The sequence below is a fragment of the Microtus pennsylvanicus genome, chromosome 5 (genome assembly GCF_037038515.1).
Source record: "Microtus pennsylvanicus isolate mMicPen1 chromosome 5, mMicPen1.hap1, whole genome shotgun sequence".
NCBI lineage: Eukaryota > Metazoa > Chordata > Mammalia > Rodentia > Cricetidae > Microtus > Microtus pennsylvanicus.
Window position 1 is genome coordinate 50,351,982 of NC_134583.1, and position 27,969 is coordinate 50,379,950.

Sequence of the window (27,969 nt, forward strand, 5' to 3'; positions counted from 1 at the left end):
CAGTGGCACATGCCTTTAATCCCTGCACTTGGGAAGCAGAGGCAGGGAGATCTATGTGAGTTCAAGGCCAGTCTGGTCTACAGAGTGAGTTCCAGGACAGCCAAAAAAGATACGCAGAGAAACCCTGCCTCAAAAAAAAATTAAAAATATAAATGTAAATAAAAATAAAAGAAATGAGTTTTAAAAAAGTCAAGTAACGATGGAAAATACACAGAGAATCTGGATACTGTATGTTATTGTATTGTCTTTGAATTGTTTGATTACTGAGGAAGGAGCAATAGCTGCTAAAAGACATTTGATTATAAATGCTGCTGGATTAATCCATACTATATATTTTGAAAGTGTCTTGACTTCAAAATTTAAGTCAAAAATTATGTTACTTTGGAGAAGAGGTTTTGCTTTTGTTTCATTCTTAGTTAAGAAAAATAAGGTTTGGGCAAGGAAGACCCCCTGAAAAATCTCCAATGGGAATGAATGGCCCAGATGACCCTACATTTTAAAGGACCTCTGTTGCAGTTTCTTCTGAGTTCTGCACCCAGAACAACCTCAAGGCTGCTGGCTGAGAAGATCAAGCCTCACAGAATAATCCACTAAGGACTTGACCATAATCCTGAGCAATAGGCCCAACAGTTTATAATTAATATAAGCCTCTGTGTGTTTATTTGGGACTGAATGGCTGTGGAACTGGGTAGGACAGAAACTTCTGTCTACAGCTTTCTCTGAAACTCCAAGTTGATGGAGTAGTGTGGAACGGATACCTCTTCAAAACACTGTCCTTGGTAATCTGGATACCCAAATCTCTTATTTTATAAATTTTGTTTTTTTTGTTGTTGTTGTTGTTGCTTACTTTGAGACAGAGTCTTTTGTATCACTGATTGGCCTCAAAGTCCCTATGTAGCCAGGATAACTTTGAACTTCTGATCTTCTTCCCTCTACCTTCAAAGCACTGAGGTTACAGGCTTGCATCATGCCTGCTTCAACTATTCTAATTTTTGTTTTCCAAATGCTCAGCTTGTTCATTTTTTCTGTAGTATCCAAGCTCTTTACTTGACTGTGATGCTCCCAGCCTCTTTATAACTCCTTTCCCATCTCTATGACCATTCATAATTGTCTTTCATTACTGCCTCCTCTTCTGTGTAGCTTTCAAGTAGAAAATTTCCCTCCAGGTTTTCCCTACATATAGACATTTTATCTGTTTACATAGCTTCAGTTAAATATATGGATCTAGAGCTCTAACTTTTCTCTTGTATTTTCTAAACATGAACTTCGAATTTATTTGTGAGGCATTTTTACCTGGAAATACCAGATACTGTGAAGTTAACATCTCTGTCCTGGCTTCCAGCATTCTATGCTCCAATCTCATAACAACTTGTTACCAGAAAATATCACAAAGGTTAACATCTAAATAGGTTCAATACAAATATCATCTCTTTAGTCAAGCCCACTCTGATTATTTTCTGTCCTAGGCAGAGTACATGAGTTATTCTCCAAGACAGTTCATAGCTCAGGATGCTTGCTCGCCAATACTCTTCACCATGACCCCATCTATGAACTAAGCAGACACTGGAAGCCTCTTGAAAGCATGGACTAGTCAGTCACCTTTCTGTCAGCATCAGCTCCACCTTCAATACCTAGCAACTGCCTCCCATTCACTAGTTATAGCTGTCAAATTACTGTCATTTCTTTTTTTAAGATTTTAAACATTATTTTTAACTTTGTATACTGGGGGTAGTATTGTGTACACAGGTGCAGGTACCCCAAGAGGTGCCAGATCCCATGGAGTTGGAATTACAGGCTACTGTGAACCACTTGACATGAAGGCTGGGAACTCAGGTCCTGTGGAAGAGCAGACCATGTCCTTTGCCAGCCCAAAATTATAGGCATTTCAAATGAACATTACATACACACATACATACACACACATACACAATGTAATCCTTAATTAAGCACAGAATGTAACTAGAAACCTCATCATGTGTGTGCATATATTTCTAGTTTTCCCAATCTAATCCAAAGACATATTCTTCAGAATCACTTGCACATATATAAATCAGAATTTGAAAAGTTAATTTAGTTTTCAAATCACTCCTTCTCCCAAGTAGGCACCCCAAACTTTCCTTAGAATGCAGAACATATGTTTTTTGAAAATATAAAAAACAAAACAAAACCAAAAAAGAAAAAAAAAAGAAAAGGCAAAGAGAAACCTTTTTAGAAAGTATCCCCCATATGAAAATGTTGGCAGTGGGTAACGCCCAAGCACCCCAAGCATGCCAACTACAGGCCACTTTTCCCAGAGCTGTTAAGTGATTAAGAAGTAAAGAAAAGACACCCTGAAACAGTATGGATCCTTGTTTCTTTATGCATTGTAAGACTGCATAAAGAATGGCATTTGTGTGCACGGGTTAGACCTTGTGGACTTTTTGTTTAGCTTTGATTTTTTTTAACTAAGACCTAACACCAAATTATACTCCCCCGACTTTCCTGTTGAACTGATGCTATGTTGAGATATAAGCACAAACATCTCGTAAGTGTTTTAAATCCATCCAATTGTTTGAGAAGGCAAACGTGCTGGGCCATTGAAACCAAAACATTAGAGCTAAGAATTTTGATGAAGATAATAATTGCTTACAGATCAGCTTGTTTTAACTTGCTCAACGAAGAGCAGAGTCCTCTACCACACTTTCATCACGGGCTTTTTCTCTTCATAATCACCACTATAATTAACCCTTTTAAAAGGGAGATTGTCTGTACGTTGTTGTAAGGAAGTTATCAATTAGATTCCATCATCTTCAAAATTTCACTTACCTAAACTTTTTATTAATGTTTTGTGGCTGACTTAAGCATTATTTCCAAAACCCTCAGATAGGACAATAATTTCCTTGTGTCTTATACGTCTGGACATTTCTGTAGGTCTTGAAAGCTGCAGTTGCATCTGAAAGCTGTGATGGGCTCTGCCTCAGTTGGGAATGATTCCTTCACTCCTACCTACTCCAATTCAATTTTTTTTTATCATTCGTGAACATCATTTAATGCTCAACTTTTTTTTTTTTTGAGAAAGGGTCTCGTATAGTCCAGTCTGGCCTCACTATATATCAAAAATGAGCTCCTAAATTCTGGGACAGATGTATGCAACTATATGCAGTACTATGGACTTGAACTCAGGGCTTCATGTATGCTTGGCAAGTACTCTACCAACTGAGCCACACTGCCAGTCCCTGCATATACACGCACACACGCACGCACGCGCACATGCACACACACACACACACACAATTTTTTTAAAGACAGGTCTCACTATATAGGCCTGGCTGGCATCAAACTCAGAGTGTTCTACAACCTGAGTGCTGGGATTAAAGGCAAGCACCACTTTGTCCAGCATCAATTCTATTTTTAAGGGCCCTTTCCATGACAGTTCTTATAGGTTGTCTAGGGTGAATTCAATGCCTGAGAAGATGCTAATACTAGTTTATTAATTGACAGAAAGGACCAACCAGGCTCAGTTATCTGCTGGTACCATCCAGCTTCTTTGGATTTCCTAGACTCCATTTCCTCTATGCAGCTCGAAGTACTAAAAAAAATGAGGTACATTAGAGTTATGTGACTGGGTTGAGTCAGTCCTCATGATCAGATGGCTGCAGGACCAAACCATCCAGAAATCAAAAGGACTTCAAGGCAAAGGTAAAAAGTCATGAACAGACCAGGTACCACCCACAAGAAGAAGGTAACTAATGGAACTAGGGAGAATCCAGGATTTGCTAAATCCCTGGCAGAACTCTAAAGACCTCTCTTAGCAAACTATGTTTGTTATTCTCTCAAAGCAGGAAGCTCTCCATCTCAGAAGCCTTCAGTTTATGACTGAAACCTCACAAGGAGAAAGATGTAAGGAACCTATGTTGTCCAAAAGAACTAAGAGGTTGACTAGGCATAGTGGTACAAGCCTTTAATCCTAGCACTCAGCAGGCAAAAGCAAGTGAATCTCTATGAGTTAGAGGCCAGCCTGGTCTACATACTGGGTTCTAGGCCAACTAGAGCAACGTAGTGAGATGCTATCTCAAAAACAAAATAAAACAAAAAAAAACTAAGGGACAGATTCTTAGTTTAGTTGTGGTTGTCTTTGGAAAAGGTGAAAGAGAGAGGTGTGAAGGTCTATGCATAGAACCAATGAAAAATACTGTGTTCTTCTCTATCATCTCTGCCTTATTCCTTCAGGGCAGGGTCTCGTGTTGGACCTATATCAAGGTTGGCAGTGAACAAGCCCCAGCAATTCTCTTGTTTCTCACATCACTAGAGTTACTGGCCACTACCACATCTGTACGTTTTTTTCCTAACATGAATACTGAGAATTCAAACTTGGGTTCTGGTCCTTGTGCAAGCATACACTCTTATCCACTAGCCAACATGCCACCAAGGAGCTGTATTCTTTTTTAAAAACCTGTGTGTGATATCCTGGTTTCTCTTCAGATCGTATAAATCTTTCACCTTTTACTAAAGATTTCCGTGGAGAGAAACACTAAAACAAATAAATAAATAAGTACCTGTGTGTTTGCATACATGTATGTACAGGTGTGTGTACAGGTCATAAAGGAGTCAGTAAACCTCCTTCTACATGTGGTCCCTGGAGACTGAACTCAGGTCACCAGGCTTCACAGCCAAAGTATTTCACCTGTCGAGTCATCTTTTAGGACCCAAGCTACTTAATGTTTTTAAACCTTTATTTTCTCATTAATGAAGCCCATCTGTGTAACTACAGCAACTTGAATCCTTACTTCTTTTCTTCTTTCAAATTCACTCAGGTAATTCACTGTGTGTACATGATCTCACATCATCGCAAAGGGTTCCAAAGGGTGCTGCCTAGCTGAGGTTGTTCCAGGGCCAGGTTCTAATGGTAGGAATTACATTCGAGCCTCTAAACTATGGCCGGTTATATATTCTTCCAATCTACCTCCCACTGGTATTTGTGTTACATCCTTTACTTTTTTCTCCGTGGCCTGATGTTTACATGGATTCTTGCCATTCAGAAACCACTGGATTTTCTAATCTGTAACCTTGTTCTGAGTCTGGGCCACAGATACACTCCCAGTCTGAAACATTTTTGTGGCATCAGATCTCTGGCCCAAGTCACACCATAAATTCTTTCTCTTGCCACTATTCCCATGCTGTTCACTTCTGTGTCTGTGGCTTCTGTCCTTCCTCCCCAGTCATTGCTGCCTGCAGTTCTGGTGCTTACCCAAATTATATAAATCTTATTTAGAGCATCTAGCAGGATAAAAGAATTAAGCAATGTCGAGTTTATCTAACAATACTATGTAGAGAAGATGGGAACCTGCTCACAATGAACTAAGTGGTTGTGTCTTTCTGTATCTCAAGTTCACTGTCTTTTAAGTTTTTTTCAAAAAAATTTATTTTGATTTTGTGTGTATGAGTGTTTTGCCTGCAAGTGTGTCTGTGTACCGTGTGCATGAAGTGCCTATAGAGGTCATAAAAGAGCATCAGATCCCCCTGGAACCGGAATTAGCATTGATTGTGAATTGACATGTGGGCGCTGGGATCCTCTGAAAGAGCTGCCAGTGTTCTTAACCACTAAGTCATCTCTCCAGCCCCATCTGTTTGTTCCCCTTTTGTTTTTTGAAAGAAGGTCTCACTGTGTAGGCCTGTTTGGCCTGTAACTTTCTATGTAGACCAAGCTAGCCTTGAACTCACAGAGATCCACTTGGCTCTGCCTCCAGAACACTGAGATTAAAGGGATATGCCATCATGCCTGGCTTCTTTAAAAAAAATTTTTTTTTGATTAAAACGCTGCTTGATCTATTAGCTTATGCATATTTCTAGCTAGCTCTTACATCTTAAACTAACCCACTTCTATTAATCTGTGTATTGCCACATGGTTGTGGCTTACCAGTAAGGTTCCATCCAACATCCAATATCTGTTCCTGCTTTAGCTACATGGTTTCTGCCTGACTCTGTCTACTCTCTCCTCCTCTATCTGCTTGAAATTCCCACCTTGCCATATTCTGCGCTGCAATAGGCCCAAAGCAGCTTCTTTATTAACCAATGGTGTTCACAGCATATAGAGGAGAATCCCACATTTATTTAGACCTTTCTGTCTAAATAAAAAGGAAGGTTTTAACTTTAACATAGCAAGATTACATATGACAAAACAGTTATCAAGCAAGAATTAAAATTAAATTATAATATTTATATTTATTTTATCTTTTATCATAATTAAGAAAAACTATAATTATAACTATCTATTCTTCAACTCCATCAAAGACCCCAGAAGGATATAATATTACCTAAGTTTAACAGGTAGTGCATTGTAAGCAACTTCCAAAACTCTAGACTTAACAGAGATATCTTGCTGCTTGGACAGTCACCCAAATTTCTTCTGTAACATTGGAGTATCCATCTTTAGCCTACAGGCCCATAGTATCCGGCAGACTTTTCCATGAAGCAGGAAATTTCAAAGACAGTTTTGCCTATATTGGCAGTTTGTCAGTCACTTTCTTCTATTTCCTGCAAAACGTCTGGCATACTCTTTCATGAAGCAGGAACCCTGATGGATCATCTCACCTTTAGGCAATTTTTTTAAAGATTTATTTATTATGTATACAGTGTTCTGCCTGCATGTATGCCTGCAGGCCAGAAGAGGGCACCAGATCTCATTACATATGGTTTTGAGCCACCATGTGTTTGCTGAGAATTGAACTCAGAACCTCTGGAAGAGCAGCCAGTGCTCTTAACCTCTGAGCAATCTTCCCAGCCCCCCCTCTTAAATTTTTGATTACATTTAATATGGGGGGCACACGCGTGCATGCAGGCACACTTAGAGGTCAAAAGCCAACTTGGAGGAGTTAGTTCTCTCCTACCGTGTGACACCTGAGGATTGAACTCAGGTCATCAAGCTTGGTGGTGAGTGCCCTACTGAACACACTCTCACTGAGCCATCGTGAGACAGCCCCTAATTAAGGTTTCAGACTTATCTGAAAATCTTTTAGAAGAATATTCTGAGTACATTTTATTGAATTAACTCACTTTCCCCTAGCCTATGACTAAAGCAGATGTCTTTTCTCTCACAAACAGGGTTCCCATTGCTCTGACACATGGCACAGTGCTGAGATGTTCTATGAAGAAGTTCTAAATACGAAGAAGTTCAAGGAGACCCCTCATTTCAGTTCCTAGGAAAGCTGGATCTAGAAGGAGTAAACAGAAGCAAACAGTTTCCTGACGCTGTGCCAAAGTTCTGTGTCAACTGCCTGGCAGGAAATGCTTTCAGAGGATAGAGATAAACAGACTATCATCTTTTGGGGTGAAAATATTCTCTCTCTTCTCACAAAACAAATGCACTGGATTTAATCAGCATCACACAAGGGTGAACAGAAAAAGGCACTGAGAATGCTTGAATGATGGTACCTTGTCTTCATTAGGGTTTCTACTGCTGTGAAGAGGGAGACACCACGGCCACAGCACCTCTTAAAAAGGAAAACACTTAATTGAGGCTGGCTTACAGTTTCAGAGGTTCAATCCATTATTGTCATGGCAGGAGCATGGTGGTGTGCAGGCACACATGGTACTAGGAAGGAGCCGAGAATTCTACATCTTGATCCTCAGGCAGAAGGGAGTGGACTGACTTCAGCTCCTGAGACCCACCACCAACAGTGACGCACTTCCTCCAGCAAAATCACACCTCCTAATAGTGTCACTCCCTATGGGCCAAGCATTTAAACACATGAGTCTATGGGGACCAAACCTACTCAAACCACCACACACCTGACCTGTAGGGCACATGGCAGCTACCTGGGCTGCACTTCACTTCTAACTTACATGAATCACATTGCTCAAAAAGCATGTATATAGTCAAAATGTCTTATGGAACTGTCATGGTAAATTAAATCTTGTCTTTCTAGTAATTTCCATTATAGCCTTATGAGAAGTTTATATTTTAGAAGCAGGTTTTTTTTTGATATGATTTTACTCTGTAACCCAGTCTATCCTGGAACTTACTACGCAGACCAAGCTGGGTTTGAACTCAAAGTTACCCTCCTGCCTCAGTTTCTCAAGTGCTGAGATTATAGGCATATCACCTGTCTTTATTTTTAAACTATTTTTCTTTTCTTTTCTTTTTCTTTCTTTTTTTTTTTTTTTTTTTTTTTTTGGATTTTCAAGACAGGGTTTCTCCATAGCTTTTGGTTCCTGTCCTGGAACTAGCTCTTGTAGACCAGGCTGGCCTCAAACTCACAGAGATCGGCCTGCCTCTGCCTCCGGAGTGCTGGGATTAAAGGCGTGCACCACCACCGCCCGGCTTAAATTATTTTTCTTGAACTAGAGAACTAGCTCAGTTGTTAAGAGCACTAGCTGCTCTTCAAGAGGAATAAGATTCAATCCCCACCAGATTCACAATGTCTGTAACTTCAGTCCTAAGGGATCTGACACCCTCTTCTGGCCTCTAAAGGCACCAGGCAGGCATGTAGTACACATGCATAAATGTGGGCAAAACACCCATACACATAAATCTGGGATTTGTTTGTTTGTTGTTCTGAGACAAAAGTTTCTCTGTGTAGCCCTGGCTGTCCTGGAACTCGCTCTGCAGACCAGGCTGGCCTTGAACTCAGAGATTCAACTGTTTCTGACTCCTCAGTACTGGGATTAAAGACATGCACCACCACCACAATATAAAATGATTTTTAAAAAGAAATTAATTGTTTTCTTATGTGGGGAAAAGAGGCAGTGTCACTGGTCCAGGCTGGCCCTGAACTCTCTATATGTCCACGAATGAACTTGAATTGATCTTCCTGCCTTCACTTACTGAGTGCTGGGATTACAGGCATGTGCTACCACACTCAGGGTGGTGCTGGGAATCAAATGTCGGTCTTCATGCATGCTAGACAAACACTCTACCCAACTGAGCCTAATCCTTAGTCTTTATGTATTTTTCTATCTTTTCCCTTCCTTCCATCCATAAATCCTTCAACAGTCTCTACTTCAGATCCTCCTGTCTTTGCCTCTTTAATATTGGGGTTAGATACAAGCCACCACACCTAGTTCTTAATACTTTAGCACTATAGAATTGTAATTCTTTCTTAGACTTTTTACATAACCATAAAATTTTCAAACTATGTTAGATCTATTATCTCAATTGAGTTTGGACTGACACTTAGGCCAGATGAGTAATTTAGTTGTAGCCTACAATAAAGTTATTCATAGGTAGAGCAGATCACACCAAAACCTTTTCCAATACATTTCTGTCTGCCCCCATTGTGTATAAGAAATTACACCTGACACTTATACCTTTACTAAAGAGCTCCTGTTCTGCAACTTACTTTTACTTTCTTTAGCTGAAGAAAAATGATGATGATATATGGGTTGACTGAGACAGCCTACTATGAACCAAAGAAATCTACTGTCCTCCAAAAAGTCCACTTGGCCTTTTCTGTCTGCTTTTTCTACCAGTCACCAGTGCATTCAGCTCCAAACACAACTACCTGTAGCCACTTTCTCTTTTCTCAAGTTAGTAGTGTCCTCTGTCCCAAACAACTTTGTGTCCAATATTTCCCAGTAACAATGAGGAATAAAACTCCCATACCCAAGAAAACAAATTTGCATACAACATCCATTTTTGTACCTGCTATGCCTCAGCCTAGTCCAGGCACCTCAGAAAACAATCTGAGCCTATCTCTTTTTCAGGGTCCTTCCCCACATTCCATGTTCATGTTCCATCAGGTGTTATTTCAAATATCTACCAAAGAAGGGCATCACTGCCTTAGTTACTACAGGGAAGCAACTGGAAGCTTGTGTGGACTCTTTAATGTTTCTCCTCAACATGAGGAAGAGTAGGAAATAACAGGAACCATTCTCCTCAATATTTGCATAAGCAGAATCTATTAGATGCAACTGTTTTTGGAAGTTTGGGATTTACCGAAGGATTGCCACTTCCTCGGTAAGGCTTGGACAGACTTGTGGCTTAGTTAGGGTTTCTACTGGTGTGAAGAGACACCATGACCATGACAACTTTTTGTTTTGTTTTGTTTTGATTTTTCAAAACAAGACTTCTCTGTGTTGCCCTGGCAGTACTGGGAATAGCTCTGTAGACCAGGCTGTCCTTGAACTCACAGAGATCCGCCTGCCTCTGCCTCCTGAGTCCTGGGATTAAAGGCATGTGCCACCTCACCCATTGACTAGACCATTGCAACTCTTATAAAGAAAAAAACATTTAATTGGGGTGGCTTAAATTTTCAGAGGTTTAAGTCATCATTGGGGAATATTATTTTAAGATGTGTTGTTTTGGTTTGTGCTGCATTTGTTTAACTCTGTGAAGCTGTGATTCACTGCCTGTGTAAAACACCTGATAGTTTAATAAAGAGCTGAATGGCCAATAGCAAGGCAGGAGCAAGGACAAGTGGGGCTGGCATGCAAAGAGTATAAACAGAAGGAGAAACAAGGAAGAAGAAGCAAGAGAACAAGGAGAGGAGGACATCAAGGACCAGTCACCCACTTACACAGAAAGAAACAGAGAAAGAAGTAAAGTGTACAGAAATAGGAAAAGATAGAAGCCCAGAGGCAAAAGGTAGTCAGAATAATTTAAGAAAAGCTGGCAAGAAACAAGTCAAGCTAAGGCCAGGCATTCATAATAAAGAATCTTCTGTGTGTGATTTATTTGGGAGCTTGTGATTTATGTGGCAGCCCCCCTAAAAAAGCCATAAGAGTGAAGTATCATACAACAGTTCATTATCATCATGGTGTGACAAGGTGGCCAGACATGGTGCTGGAGAAGGAGCTGACACACAGGCAGCAGGAAGTAGTCTGAGACACTGGGTGTGGCTTGAGCATATATGAAACCTCAAAGTCCACTCCCAAAGGGACACATTTCCTCCAAAAAGACCATACCTACTCCAACAAAGCCACAGCTCCTAATATTGCCACTCCCTATGAGCTTATGAGGGCCAATCACATTTAAACTACCACAGACTGTAAATTCCAATGAACTAAAAAGACTGAACTCTTTGCATGGCAGAAGCTATCCATTCTCCCCACCTATATCAGCAGTGTGACTACACTCCTGGAACAGCTTACATGAGGCTTATGGCAGCCAATTTCCTCCAATTATCAACATCTCTGCTCTGACTATGGATTATATCTTTTCATCACAAAAGTGTAAACAAAGGAACCCTACAGAAAACAAAAGTTCTACAAACCAGTTTGGATCAAGACTGTCTGTCCATCCCTGTGTGCTAAAAGCTTAGTTGTCATCTTGATGCTTTCAGGAAGAGGTGGTACAGGAGAAGGTAGGAGGTTTTCCAGTCATGGGAGCCATATACCCTTATAGGAGATTATGCCGTTTAATCACAGCAGTTGGGAGGCAGAGGCAGGTGGATCTCTGAGTTCTAGGCCAGCCTCATCTACAGGAGTTCTAGGACAGCCAGGGCTACACAGAGAGACCCTATGGGATGGGGGAGGGAAGAGAAAGAGAAAGAAGTGGATGTGGTGGTACATGCCTTTAATCCAGGGGTAGGCAGTGCAGGTGGATCTCTGTGAGTTCGAGGCCAGCAAATCCCAGGACAGGCAAGGCTACATAAAGACCTTGCCTCAAAAAAGAGAGAAACAGAGACAGACATGCTAGGCAGCCTCACTCAGAGCTTAAAAAGATGAAAAAGATTATGCTGTAATACTGAAATTTTTTTCAACAAATTAGACAACTTAAATGAAATAGACAAATTCTAAGACAGAAAGAATGAGAACTGACTCAAAAAGGAACAGAAAATATAAACAGATCTAAGACAAGCAAAGAAATTGAATTAATTAAAAATCTTCCCACAAAGAAAAGCTCGGATACAGATGTTTTCAATCAAATAAGAATGATACCATTTCTACACACTCTTCCAGAAAATAGAACATTTCCTAAGTCACTCTATGAAGCCAAAATCTTGTACCAATTCTGATGTGGGAAGGTCATATATCAATATGTTGATTTCATTGGTTAATAAAGAAACTGCCTTGGCCCATTTGATAGGACAACCCTTGGGTGGGTGGAATAAACAGAACAGAATGCTGGAAGCGAGGCAATGGCCATGCTTCTCCTCTCTGAGCCAGACGTGATGAAGCTCCAGCCCAAGATGGACTTACACTAGAATCCTTTCTGGTAAGCCACCACTTCGTGGTGCTACACAGATTATTAGAAATTGGTTAATCAAGATGTGAGAGTTAGCCAAGAAGAGGCTAGATATAATGGGCCAAGTAGTGTTTAAAAGAATACAATTGTGTGTTGTTATTTCGGGTCATAAGCTAGCCAGGCGCCAAGAGCCGGGTGGCAGGAACGCAGCCCACTGCTCCTTCTACACAATTCAGAGACACAAAATAGAAAACTAGAGATTAAATCCCTCATGAAGATACAAATATTTTCAATAAAATGTTAGCAAGCCAAATCCAGCAAAATGTAAAAAGATTATACATAGTGGTGTGATATTTATCCCAGGAACAAGAAACTAGGCTGGAATATTTAAGACCCTATCTCAAAAAAAAAAAAAAATCAAGAAAGGAGCTAGGGGGAAGACGGAGGAAGGCAAGAAGTAGGGAGGTGAAGTTAGGAAGCAGAAAGATGTTGAGGGAGGAAGGAAAAAAGAAAGAAATACCATAATTAATACTGATTGCCAATATATCCAAATATAGACACCAAGGATATATATCACCTAGGAAACAAGCCTCTGAGTACACCTGGAGGGACTATCTTGATTGGGTTAACTGAGGCAAGAAGACCATCCTAAAAGTGGATGGTACCACTTCCTGCTCTTGGGCCCTAGACTCCATAAAAAAGAGAAAGTTAGCTAAGCACCAGCAATCACTGAAAGAAAGTGTGCTGGGGGATGCTAACCAGGTGCTGAGCAGGCTTTATTAAATCCTCCAGGCTGCACTCAGGATGGGAAGAGAATGCAGCCCCAGAGAGGGTTACAGAGTGAACTTTATAGCGAATAGGATAGCAGTAAGCTTGAAGCTAGCTGGTCAGGCCCTGATTGGCTGCAGAAAGAACATTTCCAAATAAGGGTGTGGGAGCATGAAGTCTAATGCAGCCTAGTGGAAATTTCGAATGCAGAACTCATCGCTATCTTGTAAGCAGCTCATTGGTGGACTGAGACAAAATGGCATTACCAATGTTAAACACCACCAATCATTATTCTCTGCCTCCTGATTGTGGATGCCACATGAGCAGCTGTTTCCATTGCCGGCTGCCAGGACTTCCCAGTACCCTGGAGCTGTACACCACAGTAATCCCTTCACAGATTTGTCAGAGTTATTCTACCATAGCTACAGGAAAAGAAAGACACAAATAATAATCGCTCTATAACACTGATAAAAAGAAACTAGAGAAAACTGAAAGAAATGTGTAGATAGTCTATGTTCATGAATTCAAAAGTCTAATGTGTTTTCCTTCTTTCTTTTCTGTTTTCCCCTTGAGACAGGGTTTCTTCGTGTAGCCCTGGCTGTCCTGGAACTCACTCTGTAGACAGGCTGGTCTCACAGAGTTCCACCTGCCTCTGCCTCCTGAGTGCTAGGATTAAAGGTGTGCACCACCACCACCCAGCCAACATGTTTTCTTAAGATTTACCTTTATTTATATATATGTGCATGTGCCTGTGTGTGTGACATGTATGAGTAGATGACTGTGGAGGTCAAGAGAAGGCAGTGGTGAGATCCTCAATGTGGGTGCTGGGAACCAAACTCGGGTCCTCTGGAAGAGAAGCAACCCCTCTTAATCACTGGGCCATCTCTAGCCTTCCAATATTGTTAAGATTGCAGTTCTCCCCAAACTGACCTAAAATTAAACTCAACTCCTATCAGAACACCAGAAGTCTTTATACAAAACTTTACATATTTTCTGAAGTATAAATAACCTAGATTATCAAAACAACTTTGAAAGTACAGAACATAGTTTGTGTACTATTTCAATATTTACACTTCTCAACTTCTAGACTTATCATAAACTTACAAGAGGGTATAGTATATGCCATACATATGGATCAATGGAACAGAATTAAAAGATCAGGAATTAATTTCTGTATACTCATAGTCAACTAACTTTTGACAAAAGTACCAAATGTTATCCAACTAAAAAGGATAGTCTTTTAGACAAATGGTATCTAAAGAGATGAGTTTATACCTCATATAACATATAAACTAAATAAAATATTAAAATTTAAAAGACAGAAGAAAAATGTTGAATTAGGCAAAAATTACTTATGACACCAAAAGCACAACCCATAGAAGAAACTACTACACTGGACTTCATCATAATTTAAAACTTGGTGCTTCAAAAGACATCATTAATAAAATGAAAGGGGAGAGTATGGAGAGATGGTTCCGTGGTTGAGAGCACTTGCTGTTCTCCCGGAGGACCCAGGTTCTATTCCCAGAACCCACATGGAGGCTCACAACTGTCACTAACTCCAGTCCCAGGGGATCTGATGCCCTCTTCTGCCCTCCGTGGTCACTACAAGCATATGGTGTACATACATACAAGCAGGTGAAACATCCATAATGTCTTCTACTGGCTTCCATGTGTACTGCACACCTCTCATACACATGCATACAAGCAAGGCAAAAGACCCATACACATAAAATAAATCTCAGAAGAAATTCTTAAGGAAAATGAAAGTGGGGCTGGAGAGATGGCTCAGTAGTTGAAGCACTGGCTATCCTTGAGAAGACAGGTTCAGTTCCCATCATCCACATGGTGGCTCACAACCATCTGTTCCTCCACTTCCAGGGGATATCGTGCCCTCTTCCAGCCTCTGTGGTCACCTTCACACACATGGTGCACATGCACCCATGCAGGCAAACCTCAAATGCATATAAAATAAAATAAATCTCTTAAAAATATTTATTTATTTATTATGTATACAGTGTTCTGCCTGCATGTGTGCCTGTAGGCCAGAAGAGGGCAGAAGATCTCATTACAGATGTTTGTGAGCCACCATGTGGTTGCTGAGAATTGAACTCAGGACCTCTGGAAGAACAGCCAGTGCTCTTACTGTTGAGCTATCTTACCAGCCCAAAATAAATCTTTTTTAAAAATAAAAATATTAAAGATGAGGAGATATTTAATAGGTAAAATGCTTGCCATGCAAACATAGAGACCTGAGCCGGGACCACCCAGATGCCCAGAATCCACATAAACCCTGGACAGGGCAGTGTGCATTCACTGTCTACTGCTGGGGAAGCAGAGACAAGAGGGTTTCTGGGGCTTGCTAGTCAGCTATTCTAGTCAAACTGGCAAGCTCCAGGTTCACTGAGAGACCCTGTCTCAAAAACTAAGATAAAACTCAACTGAAGCAGACATCTAGTATCAACCCATAACCTTCACATACACAACACACACACACACACACACACACACACACAGTTGTGATAATTCCTCCCATGAAAAGGATCTCTTTATAAGGTCCCAACAACAAGCCAAATATGATTCTACCAAAGTACACTCTGGAAAACCAATGAATTTGTTAGGCTTCCTTAGAGTGAGATGTGAGGGGTTATGGGCAGCATCATGAGTAATTTACAAACTGTCACACAGTCTGGATGCTGGCTTCCTCAAAGCCATAGAGTTATAGGCCCTTCCCTTTTTTCCCCACCAGCCTAGCTATATCCTAAAGCTTCTCCCTGAGACCTGGGTCCCTAAGCAATTAAGGCATATTGCATACAAACTGCTGGGAGGCACGGTTGGAGACACGCGTCAAAGGTCCAATGACCCTCTTCACCCCTTCCTTCTAGGAGGGAAAGTCAGTAGTCCACAGACATGATACAGGGACATTTGCATGCAAGCACAGCTGATGTGATGAAGATGGTGGCTGTTTTGCTCGTAGGACACACTTTACAACACCACCCCACCTACGCACAAAGAAAATGAAGTGTTAGTAAGGCACTTGACTAGCACGCAAATGGCCCTGGGTACTTTAATCCTCAGCACTGAAAAGACTAAAAAAACGAAAAATATATTATAAATCATATATCCAATAAAGTATCTTTTATTCAGGATTTGAACTCTTATTACTCAATAATATTTTTAAAAAAAAAAGACATACAAACCATATTAAAAACAAATAAAGGACACGAACAGGATTTTTAGCAAAGAAGAAACAGGAACAGCTAGAAATAACAAGAAGAAAGTCTACAGCAGCACACCAGTCATTATGAAATATTAACTGAAGCCTCAAGGAGCTGCTACTTCACACTCACAGGAATAGTAAAATGACTTTAATTTTTTTAAAAAGAAAACAACAAATGGCGGGCTAAAGTGGCGCACACCTTTAATCCCAGCACTCAGGAGGCACAGGCAGGCAGATATCTGAGTTCGAAGCCAGCCTGGTCTACAGAGTTCCTGGCTGTCGCACAAAGAACCCCTGTCTCAAACAAAGTTTAAAAAACCACAAATGCTAGAGTGGATGAGGAAAAACTATCAGATGTGGGAATATAAACATAAAACAGTACAGCCACTTTCGCATAATGAAAACAAATTTAAAATATCCTCAAAATTTTCATTTCACAGTATCTGCTCAAGAGAAATGAAAATGTCTATAGTCTTACATGCTTTATCAGAATAGCCCTCAAACTGGAAATAATTCCGAACGATGAATAAACAAAATACAATCTATTCATTTAGGGAATATTATTTATCCATTAAAAAGAATGAAATACTAAAATATACTATAACTCAAAGCAATCTAAGTGAAAGAGACCTTACATACCATTTGATTCTATTTATATGAATTGCCTGAAAGGGGCAGTTAGGGAGATGGCAACCAGAATAGTGGCTACCTAGGTCCAGGTAGGAGTGAGAATTCATTATAAATGGTGGATACTAGGCTACTTTTTTCCTATATTTTTTTTTACGTGTGGGTGGATATGGCACATGTGTGCAAAGAATGTGTGTGGAGGTAAGAGAGCAACTTTAGGAGAGGGTTCTCACCTTTCCACCTTGTTCGAGGCAGGCAGGGTCTTGCTGCGGCTTCTCTGAAGCACACACTTCACGCTACCTAGTCCAGGAGCTCTGGCCAAGTTTCCTACCTCCACCACCCGTGTCACCGTGGGAGAGCAGGGCTAAGGCACACACACCACAGTGGCTGGCTTTTTACATAGATTCCAGGGAGCAACTCAGGTAGTTAGGCTTGTAGGGCAAATGCTTCCCCGGAGCCTCCCTCCCAAACCACCTCTCCGGCCCCACACTGCATTCCAGCTAATTAAAATATTCCAAAGCAGGACTGTGATGAGATTGGTACAACTATGAAATTTTATTAAGATTCACTGAATTATATACTTAAAAACATGTGAATTCATGGCTAATCAAGCCCATCCATTGACACATCCTACAGTCTGAGAATTCCTCTGTGCCCTGTAAGGGAACCACCCCCACTGAGAAGTGTTCCTTTAAGTGGGCCTTTCGCCCCATTCATGCCCTGCTGCGCACCAGGGGGTACCGCTGCAGTTGTGAAAAGTAAATGACCCATTTCTTACTTTACCGCACTGGCTTTGTGGGAGCCTAGGCAGTTTGGATGCTCAACTTACTAGACCTGGATGGAGGTGGGTGGTCCTTGGACTTCCCACAGGACAGGGAACCCTGATTGCTCTTCGGGCTGCTGAGGGAGGGTGACTTGATCGGGGGAGGGGGAGGGAAATGGGAGGCGGTGGCGGGGAAGAGACAGAAATCTTTAATAAATAAATAAATTAATAATAAATAAATAAATAGATAAATAAATAAATAAATAAAAATGAGTACAGAAAACAAAAAAAAAAGATAAAGTGATGTAATTAATGCTTATATAAGAGGGTCCAGATCCAACGGGGAAAGAGACTGAGGAGGGCCAGCCTGGTCTACATAGTGAGTCTCCAGCCCAGCCCAGCTAAGGCTAGACAGTGATTCCCTGTCTCGACAAAACGAAACAAACCACTAAATTCACAAACAAAATCGTGTGAATCCATCCTTCCAAGGGAGAGACGAAGAAGCTGCAGGGAGGGATGTCGAGACGCCCACACACTCCTCTGGCATCCCCCCCCTCCAAGTCTGCCGGTCCCCATACCCACAGCCCCCAGGCCCGTCTGGCCTCCATCCTCAGCCTTGAGGGCTCTTCTGACAGAAGAGCGCCCGGTCCCCAGCCTTACCTCCTCAGGCGAGTTGCTCAGCTAGCCTCATCACCTCCTCACACAAATGTGGTTTGCGAGCGGCGATTCCCATGAACGTGGAACGAAAGGGCCGCTGCAGACACCCAAATCTCAAAGCTGTTTAAGCGCAACAAGCCCCGGGGTTCACTCTGACCCGACCCAGCGGACGAGACCTCGAACAATCACCGCGTCGCGTCAGTAGCCTGTTCGAGCCGGGACCACGTGCCCCTCGAGCCCGGCCCCGCCCACCGCCAGGCCCCGCCCACCGCGCCCCGCAGTTAGCCTAGCAACTGGCGCGAAAGCGCGACCGCGGGAACGCGGGCGTGTCCGGGGAAGCGCTGCGCGCAGGCGCCTGGAGAAGCAAGTCTGGCGAGGGGCGGCATCCAGGGCCCGGGAGGCGGAAGTATACGGATCTGGGGTCCTCTCTTCCAGTCCCCAGCTTGGAGTGCGCTATGCGGGCTGAAGGGGAGCTGGGGTTGCAGGGGAAGGTCCTCCCGGATCCGGGCCTGGGTGCAGCTAACGGGCCGGTGTCTGTGTGTGTGCCCAGGGAGACATGGAGTACTGTCTGGCGGCCGCGGCGCTGAACGGGGTGGACCGGCGCTCGCTGCAGCGCTCAGCTCGGCTGGGGAGGGAAGTGCTGGAGCGCGCCAAGAGAAGGGCAGTGGACTGGCGTTCTCCAGAGCTATCCAGAGGCAGCGTGGGGGTCCTTGACCGCCGGGGCCCCTACCAGGAACGATGGTCGGTCCCCGGTCCCCAGCGCCTCCTAGGAGAGGTGAGGGCGCGAGCTGGGGGGGCACTACCCAGGCATTCTTGACCTCCCACTGGGCCGGAGGGAACCTCCCGTGGCCAAAAGATGCAAAGTATCTGGACAGAGTGGAAAAATCCTTTGGAAAATGCTTTTGACACTTGATGATTTTATATGGGTCTCAAGTAGCCCGGGCTAGCCTTGAAGTCCTGCCCATGCCTCAAGTACTAGTTTTAAAGGGATTGTGCACCAGCACTGTGTGACCCATTCTTTATAAGTAATGAAAGAATAGTAGTATTCTGTTTGACTACTTTAAAGATATAATTTCTTGTGGAGTGTGGTGGTGCACGCCCTTAATCATACCGCCTAGGACTCAGAAGTAGACAGATCTCTGAGTTCGAGGATAGCCTGGTCTACATAGCAAGTTTCAGGCCAGCTAGGGTTACATAGTGAGACCCTGACTAAATTAAGTAAATAGAATTCTTAATGTGGTGCCAGAATGTAGGAGATGGGGGCAGGCAGATCTAGTGTTCATGTGACCCTGTCTCAAAAACCCTAAACAATAACAGCTTTAGCAAGTAAAGCCAGCTAACCTGTTATTTTAGATCCTGGATAAATTGCATGTCTAGTTTACTGAGTTAAAATTCTTTCTCAGCAAGATCCTTTTTCCAAATTTCAGCTTGCAGAAGCTTTCCTAAAAGTAAAAAGAAGCTATTTCTCAAAAGCTGTCCTTTTCCAGTAGGCAGTAGTAGGTTTCACCTATCACTTGCCATTTGTTCAAATAGAGAGAAGAAAGGTGCCCAACCCTTGGTGCTTCCTTCAGAACAATGGCTGAATTCATGGACTATACTTCCAGTCAGTGTGGGGTAAGTTGGTGTGAACTCCCACTGTGCTCCTGATCTGTGCTTGGGAAGAATCAGTACTCCTCTATCCTGGGACCTACGGGCCTTCGTGAGCAGGTTATAATCAGTTAAGTAAGCCAGGTAGTAAACACAAGTTAGAATTCAGCCAGCAAACATTTATCCATTCCATTCTAACTCTGCTTGTTGAAAACACAGCAGGAAACGAGCCAGGAAAGGCCTTTGTTCTCCTTGGGTTTTCAGTTGTGTAAGGAGTATGGTGCTTAGCTCCTGATTCCACAATGAAGTCTAATTTGAGGCTGTTTCCTTTTCCCTTTGCAACTAAGTTAAAATCTTAAGGATACTCATGAGTTGTTTGGTTTTCAAAATGTGTTGAATCAAAAACTGAATTGGAAAGCCTGTATGTTAGGTCTCAACCTTCAATGTTTGTTTCCAGTTCATGGTGAATATCCCAGTGGGTTCCTAAACAGGTGTTGGTGACAGAGATGCCCATGTGACACAGATGCCGGTGTGTAGTTTTTAACGGCAAGGCCTGCTTCCCAAAGATCAAACCATGTTCTGTAGCTTTCAGCTAGCCAACTGGTCGCTCTTAAGACTCACCTAAGGCGTGTGACCCGAGCAGTGAGAAGTAGGGAGTACACTCTGGAAATGAAGCTCCCCTATTTGTGGTGTTTAGCTTCCCATGGTAAAGTTCAGATTTCTGAAGCCCCAGCTTTATTATTGATGCCTTTGATTTCCACTGAGAGATGAATAGCAAATTATCACAACACCGTGCAAGGTGTATTCCTTGAAATGAGTGAACAGTTTTTAAATTCTGAAACCCATACATATACTGAGATTGAGGGGATGGATGCTAAAGGCAGATGCTGAAGGAAAACACAGGTTCTGTTTTCTCAGAATCACACCAGGCTTTACCTGTGCATAGCTGGGATTTTAGGATACTGTTGTGTAAGCGAAATAGAAAAGAATTGGTTTTGCCATGCTTTCAGGCTTCAGGTATAAAGATCCCCAAGTTGCCAATCTTTCAGTTTTGTTAGAGGTAAGATCTCCAAGGTTGTTCTCAGGCCTGCTACTTACCTAGTCTCGATCTCCTTGCTTCCCACTTTCTGAGTATAGCGGTTATATATGCCACTACTATACCCAACTCCTGCCTTTTACAAACATTCTTTAGATTACAGTAGGCTTTCAAGCAAAGAGCTATGGTTCAGAGAACATTCAGCTCTACTATACAATGGTGACCTTAGACATTGGTTCATGGTTCAGTCAAATAAGAGTTGTCTTTGAGGCTTTAGCAAACCAGGGTTCTTCAGGTAGGGTTTCAAGCTATGTTCCACTTCAGTCCTATTACAGAGTGATGCTTCAGAACTTCGTAGCCTTTCGAAGATTTAGCAAAGTGTCCAGGATTTGGCTCCAGAGTTTGAAAGCGGCCTTTAAAATGCCATAGGTCCGTGTCCTGACTCTCCAGGCTTCTCCTCCCTCCTCTCACATCCCTTTGACGTTGTCGCACAGTGTGTGCCAAACAAGCTTGTGTTGTCTTCACACTCAGAGTCAAGGGCAAATACAAGGTCATCTTGGAAGAGGAGGAAGGAACCAAACAAGAAAAATGTAATTTTTCTGATCTTTTGGATTATTCCTACACTAGCGATCTCTCTCCTTGCCTTCCCCTGTGGAGAACCCAGGGGCAAAAGGCACAGCTGTTAGGTTTGTTTTCTAGCCTTCTGTGTTTCTTCAATGAAGAAATTACTACGTTTTCCCCCCTACCTCACCTGAGTACCCAGCAAATTGTTGATCCGACTCTGTCAGGGGAGGAAATGAAAGGGTGGATGTACTTGACATTGAAGTGAAGATTTGAAAGCCTTTACCCTCGCAGAGAATATGATCCTTTATTTAGTTGGTCAGAGTTCTTGCCCTCCAGAGGCAGCAGGTGGCAGCAAAACCATGCCAAAAGCAATATCCTTGTGTTAGCATCTCAGGCCAAGGGCAGGTGATTGGCCTTTTTCTCATGCTTCCGCCCTTAACCTTTCTGTGCACAAGTGTCAGAGAGTCTTTCTGAAGACTTGACCAGAACATTTAAGTGTTCTCTCACATTATTTCTCCAGAAATACTACTCATCTGTGCCAGAGGAAGGAGGGGCCACCCACGTCTCCCGTTACCACAGAAGGCAGCCTCCAGAAGTGCACGTGCACGCAGACCTAGGGCACGGTCAGGAGCAGGTATGTGTCTTCGGTGTTCCGCGCCGTGCCTGTAGCCTCACAAGGTCGGGGCTGTGATTTGAAAGTCTCTGTGGGGTTTTGTGTCATCAGATGTCTCTGTGACTCAGCATTCCAGTACTCAGCAGACACATGTGACTTCATAGCATCCAGGAACTTAGAGAAACAGAAGTTTGTCTGAAGCAAGGTTACTTATTTCACTCTAAGATCTTCAACTGAACCTGTAATCCTGGGCCATGGAGTTCTGGGGCAGGCTTAAGAACCACATATTCCCGTATGTATCTAGGAATACAAAAGAGGGTTGTTGTCTTAAGTCAGGCCCAGGCCTTTAATCCCACCACTTGGGAGGCAGAGGCAGGTGACTCTCTTGAGTTTGGAGTCAGCCTGATCTGCACAGAGAAATTCAGGACAGCCAGGCTATGTTAACTGTCTCAGCAACAAAAAAGACTTTGTTTTTAACTGTGTGTATCTGTGTCTGGGTATGTGCACATAAACACAGGTGCCCAAGAAGTCTAGAGGAGGGTGTTGGGTCCATCGGAGTGGGTGTCACCAAGTGGTTGTGGTCCACCCAGCGTGAACACTTGGAACCAGACATGGGTCCTCTGCCCTTAGCCACTGAACTATCTTTCCAGCCCCCAGGAAAGAGATTGTTTAATAGTTATATCTTACTGAGATAGTGATACTGCCATGTCTTTGATAATTTTTGAAAAAGAGATGTGTGTGTCACAGGGGTTGTCCCATATATTTTTCATTTTTCAGACAGGGTCTTGCTGTGTTGCCGACTCTGATCTTGAACTGGTCTTAGGTCATCCTTCCTCCTCAGCTTCCAGGGTGGCTGAGACTACCTTGGTTTTTTATAAAGATAAGAGCTAGCAACCCCTTATCACACACGCTGTCTTGTTTGGTTGGTTGTTTGGTTTGGTTTGGTTTTTCAAGACAGGGTTTCTCTGTAAAGCCCTGACTGTCTTGGAACTCACTCTGTAGACCAGGCTGACCTTGAACTCACAGAGATCCTCCTGCCTCTGCCTCCTGAGTGCTGGGATCAGAGGTGTGCACCACCACAGCCCGCTCACACTCTGTCTTTTAAATATGTGTTGTGTGAAAGCCCGAGGTTCTGTTTGTTCAATAGAAGTAGACTTTTGGTTTTGAGTTTTCTTAAACTCCTTTAATTATACTCAAAGATGGCAGACTTAAGTTCAGATTAAAATCCCTGACTTCTCTGGCCTGCGAGTCATCTTAGGGTCGTAGAGTGAAGAGGTTTAGCAAAAATGACAGGAGTGAGCGTGGGTTATGAGTGGACTCAGTGCTGGCGGCAAGAACCCTTTGAGTTCTTCCCTGGGCTGTGAGGAGTCACCGGAGTCTGTGTCCTGAAATCCGCTTTCCACCCTGGCCTGCTCTCTCCTGAGAGAGCTTAGGTGAGGTGTGTAGGTGGCAGAGTGACAATCCTCTTTCCTGTGGAGTACAAAGGGGGTGCCTCTAAGGCTTCCATTTCCCTGATAATACCGTGAGAGTATCATGACTTCAGCATTTCAATCTTTTCCTTCCATCAAGGAGCCCATGTTATAGTCCAGGAGACCAAGGCTCTGAGTTAAGTGAGTCCTGCTAGTGAGTGACAGGACATGGGATTTAAACTTGTTTGCCAGACTCCAAAGCTCACATAAGGAAAAAAGCAACAATGGAAAACACGTAGCTAAAAATAGCTCTAACTGTAGCAAAGAGATGGTTAATAACAGGTGACAGATGAGAAAAGGCGTAGGAAATAATCCTAGTAAGAGAAGAGAAAATGTCTTTGCTTTCAGAAGGTCAAAACTCAGGTCCTAATCAATATTTATCTCAGCAGAGAAGCGACAGAGTAGAGACATCTATTGGTCCAGGAAGCAGCTCCCAAACATCAGAGCACTCTCGAGAAGCATTCTGGCCTGTGAGTACCGAGCTCTGCCGGGCTTCACTACCCTTCTGTAAGCCAGCTGACCTGTTACCAATTGAGCTCCATTTGTGTGGGCTCTACAGTGTCTTCAAATTGAGAGGTTTACACTTGAGGGTCCACAAGATTTTGGTTCATTGCAAAATGCTGTTTTCTTAGTGTCCTTTTCCTTCACTAGAGGCTCAGGGGCTGCTCTGTTTCCTCAGCTCATAGCTGTGGTTGGAAGGAATGTGAAGTATTCACAGCTCACTTCCTAGGCCAGCTGGGCAGCCATGGGCTCCTGCGAGGATTTCACCAGCTGCTGAAGCAGTGGGAGGCCCTGACCCCTGCTTGTAAAATGCAGCCATTGCTGAAATTCCAGCATGTCTACATGTGCTGATACTGGCTTCCAAAGCATCTGAACTGTTTCTGTAGGGCAAAAAAGAAGTAGATATGAGTTTCAGGACCAAGGAGTAAGTAGTCTGTGAGCCTGGGGAGTTTGTGTGGAACTTGGAAGAGCTGGAATTCTGAAGAAGGAACTTCAGACATATCACTGCACTAAATCCCTTCTTGTTTGTATATAGTTTGTTACTAACCAGGATTTGGATATTCTAGAGTAATTAGCAACTGAAAATTTTGCTTCTAGTACAAATGCAAGCTGTCAGCTGTGGGTGTCTTCATTAGTGCTGCTTTTGGTAATTCTGATTGGCCTGAAGTTCCAGTGTGAAGATGGATTTTTTTCAGATTTATTTTATTTGTATACACGTACACTTACATGTATGTATGTATACCACATGCATGCTTGGTACTGTCAGAGGCTAGAAGAAAGTGTCAGGTACCCTAGAACTGGATTACAGGGTATGGTGAGCCCTCACCATCACCTGGGTTCTGAGATCCAAACCTGCATCCTCTACAAGGGCAGGGAACAAGTGCCCATAACTGCTGAGCCGTCTCTCCAGCCCCACACAAGAGCACGCTAACCTCAGCGCTGCCGAGTATGGAGATGATTCTGCGGCCCTGTACACGGCTGACGCCTGGTGAACAGCAGTGCCATCGCCACCCTCCTCACATCAGCGAAAGGCGTTGGACCTTTAGGTTTTCGGAAGTGGGAGAAAGATAACATAAAGTAGCTTTTGAAAAAGTTGACCTCAAGTCTGCCAGCAAGGCAAGGTGGTATAAAACTTCATGAAAGTACAAATATCACTTATTCTTGCTATGGATTTTCTGGCCAGTAGTTTCATTAGTCTCCCATGTGTGGTGTGAGAATGACAGCTCTGCCCGATGTTCCTTCCAAGCACTGGGCAGATAGGAGGTAGCAGCTGCAGCCTCCAGTGACGCAGTAGTTCAAACCAAACCAGATTAAAAGTAAAAGACCAAGTTTACTGAGCAAAAACATTCCCAGGTGATCTCCCCGACCCCCAGAGATGAGACTGGGAGAGGAGGCCAGAAAAAACCATGTGGCTGTTCTCCAAGAGGTAGTTTAAATACCCTGTAGGCTCAGTCTTGAGTGGCTCCAGGGGAGGAGCCACTTGGTGGGTTTTCTAAGGACAGGGATCTGGAGGGGGGTCGAAGCGGAGTTCCCAGCTAAGGAACAACCCACATGCACTTTTTTTTCTTTGAGATAGGGTCTCTCTATGTAGCCCTGGCTATCCTGAAACACACTGGGTAGACCAGACTAGCCTTGAACTCACAGATTCTCACCTGCCTCTTTCTCCCAAGTAATGGGAATAAGGTGTGTACCACTATGCCCAGCTCAGCCCAGATGCACTCTGACTCTTACCTGCTCTCTCCTGGTTGGTGACTTTTCTTTTTGCCATGTGAATTAAGGCCAATCCCCTGCCAGTGCACCTGCCCTGAGCCACCGTCCAGCCAGGAATGGAGACTAGCTGGAGGATGGTCTGTGCTCAGTGCAGCTGCCCTGAGCCACCGTCCAGCCAGGTATGGAGTCTAGCTGGAGGATGGTCTGTGCTCAGTGCAGCTCTGAACACCGTCCAGCCAGGTATGGAGTCTAGCTGGAGGATGGTCTGTGCTCAGTGCAGCTGCCCTGAGCCACCGTCCAGCCAGGTATGGAGTCTAGCTGGAGGATGGTCTGTGCCCAGTGCAGCTGCCCTGAGCCACCGTCCAGCCAGGTATGGAGTCTAGCTGGAGGATGGTCTGTGCTCAGTGCAGCTCTGAACACCGTCCAGCCAGGTATGGAGTCTAGCTGGAGGATGGTCTGTGCTCAGTGCAGCTCTGAACACCGTCCAGCCAGGTATGGAGTCTAGCTGGAGGATGGTCTGTGCTCAGTGCAGCTGCCCTGAGCCACCGTCCAGCCAGGAATGGAGTCTAGCTGGAGGATGGTCTGTGCCCAGTGCAGCTGCCCTGAGCCACCGTCCAGCCAGGTATGGAGTCTAGCTGGAGGATGGTCTGTGCTCAGTGCAGCTCTGAACACCGTCCAGCCAGGTATGGAGTCTAGCTGGAGGATGGTCTGTGCTCAGTGCAGCTCTGAACACCGTCCAGCCAGGTATGGAGTCTAGCTGGAGGATGGTCTGTGCTCAGTGCAGCTGCCCTGAGCCACCGTCCAGCCAGGTATGGAGTCTAGCTGGAGGATGGTCTGTGCTCAGTACAGCTGCCCTGAGCCACCGTCCAGCCAGGAATGGAGTCTAGCTGGAGGATGGTCTGTGCTCAGTGCAGCTGCCCTGAGCCACCGTCCAGCCAGGAATGGAGTCTAGCTAGAGGATGGTCTGTGCTCAGGGCAGCTCTGAACACCGTCCATCACCTCCAGCTTTCAGAGCTTTGCAACATGAAAGGGCCCATCTTCCAAGTACGTGCTTCAGCGACAGAGGGCGTCCATTCGGATTGTTTGCTTGGGGGAGAAACAGTGCCTCATCCTTCTGAAGGGAGTGCAGCAAAGCATGATCAAGAAGTCATTCATTATCCCAACGCCTTGTCAGACAGACGTACCATTCTCTACTGATTCCCGAGCCTTTCTCTCTGCCTAACTCCCCCACCTAGCATTGTCTCCGTTTTTTTTTTGTTGTTTTTTTTTTTTTTTAAATCAGGGTTTTTCTCTTTCTGTGTAGCCCTGGCTGTCCTGAACTCTCTTATGTAGACCAGGCTGGCCCCAAACTCAGTTTGTGAGCAACCACACCTGGCAGGTGCTCTTTTTAGAATTCGTCATGTTTCTCTAACACGTTTTCACTCACGAAGTTTTCACGTTACTTGTGAAGTAGATATTCTCACAGATTTAGAGAGAAGGCAACAAGCATTAAGGCTGAGAGTCACCCAAACAACAGTGCCATCCTGTGACCAAGCTGAGCCTTGAAAGCGGGGCCCCATATCTACATTTCTCCCCACCTCTGGCACACAGTGACAGCCTGGTGGAGGTGCTGACGTGGCTCTGAGGTCAGACTTTAAACCACGTTGCCACTCTTTCTTTCAGGCCGAGGACATCTCTAAGGATCTCTACATAGAAGTGTATCCAGGGACCTATTCTGTCACTGTGGGCTCGAGCCCCTTAACCAAGAAGACTCACGTGGTCGCGGTTGACTCGGGGCAGAGTGTGGACTTGGTCTTCCCCGTGTGAAGCTGACTGTCACTGCCGTCACATCACTCTTTTTTTAAGTAGCAAGAAGAATAACACCGCCTTATGATTGTCTTAATAATGATATATGGATCCTACTCTTAGTATTGGCTGTAGGGGCCTTTGTGAACTAGGGTCGGTCTTTCAGAGCCCATTTTAACTTGAGAGTATAGAAGTCCGCATCCTGTGTGCCTGAAAACAGTAAGGGAATGGTGCTGTCCGAACAGCTTTCACGGCTGGCTTTCTAAGGAAGTGTAAATTATGATAATAAATGGAGAGATTGGGAAATAAAAATAATTCTTTTTATTGGTGTTAGAAAGAAACCCTGCCCCCCATGTACAACAGTGGGCTATGAGAAGACAGCAGTGGACACACCCTGTCCTTTTGTGAAGAGGGTCCTAAGCGGTTCGCCAGCCCTGGCAGGGAGATCCAGTGCGGGACTATCCTGTGCCCCTCACAGCGGGTGTCTTCCCATGCTGCTTACCTGCAGGAGGTCTCGGGAGCAGGTGCTGGTAGGTACTCCCCTGTGCTCAAACTCCTGCTAAGGC

At 43.8% G+C, this 27,969-nt stretch overlaps 2 protein-coding genes and 1 non-coding gene across 8 annotated transcripts in view; 2 read left to right on the top strand and 1 right to left on the bottom strand.

The window, feature by feature from the left end:
* Dennd2b (DENN domain containing 2B) overlaps positions 1–18,394 on the bottom strand; it is a 185,185-nt gene extending 166,791 nt beyond the window's left edge. The window contains exon 1 of one of the 2 annotated variants that reach the window (XM_075971844.1): positions 18,142–18,394. The gene's annotated coding sequence lies outside the window, so the exon portion shown is untranslated. The remainder of the gene's footprint in view (positions 1–18,141) is intronic. The other variant, XM_075971845.1, reaches the window with a different exon arrangement.
* Positions 4,442–4,554, top strand: LOC142851496 (U5 spliceosomal RNA). Its single transcript, XR_012910809.1, has one exon. It is a non-coding gene; the product is annotated as a U5 spliceosomal RNA (small nuclear RNA).
* A 44-nt stretch (positions 18,395–18,438) lies between the features above and the next one.
* Akip1 (A-kinase interacting protein 1) lies at positions 18,439–27,925 on the top strand. Of its 5 annotated transcripts, none has more exons than XM_075971849.1 (6): positions 18,439–18,505; positions 18,689–18,913; positions 19,672–19,752; positions 21,846–21,959; positions 23,794–23,877; positions 27,281–27,893. In XM_075971849.1, the coding sequence occupies exons 2-6, from the start codon at positions 18,695–18,697 to the stop codon at positions 27,422–27,424; spliced, it is 642 nt and encodes a 213-aa protein (XP_075827964.1). In that variant the 5' UTR covers positions 18,439–18,505; positions 18,689–18,694; the 3' UTR covers positions 27,425–27,893. The 5 variants fall into 5 exon arrangements, with proteins under 5 accessions (XP_075827964.1, XP_075827963.1, XP_075827965.1 ...); XM_075971848.1 differs by having other exon boundaries at positions 18,505–18,586; positions 27,281–27,892; XM_075971850.1 differs by lacking the exon at positions 18,439–18,505 and having other exon boundaries at positions 18,593–18,913; positions 23,797–23,877; positions 27,281–27,888.
* The last annotated feature ends 44 nt before the right edge of the window (positions 27,926–27,969 follow it).

What these genes read in the sequence shown, in the direction of transcription:
- Akip1 (XM_075971849.1), top strand. Translation starts at nt 18,695, where the DNA reads ATGGAGTACTGTCTGGCGGCCGCGGCGCTGAACGGGGTGGACCGGCGC. An exon ending in ATACTTCCAGTCAGTGTGGG is followed by an intron (nt 19,753 to 21,845) that starts GTAAGTTGGTGT and finishes TTATTTCTCCAG; the next exon opens with AAATACTACTCATCTGTGCC. An exon ending in TAGGGCACGGTCAGGAGCAG is followed by an intron (nt 21,960 to 23,793) that starts GTATGTGTCTTC and finishes TATTTATCTCAG; the next exon opens with CAGAGAAGCGACAGAGTAGA.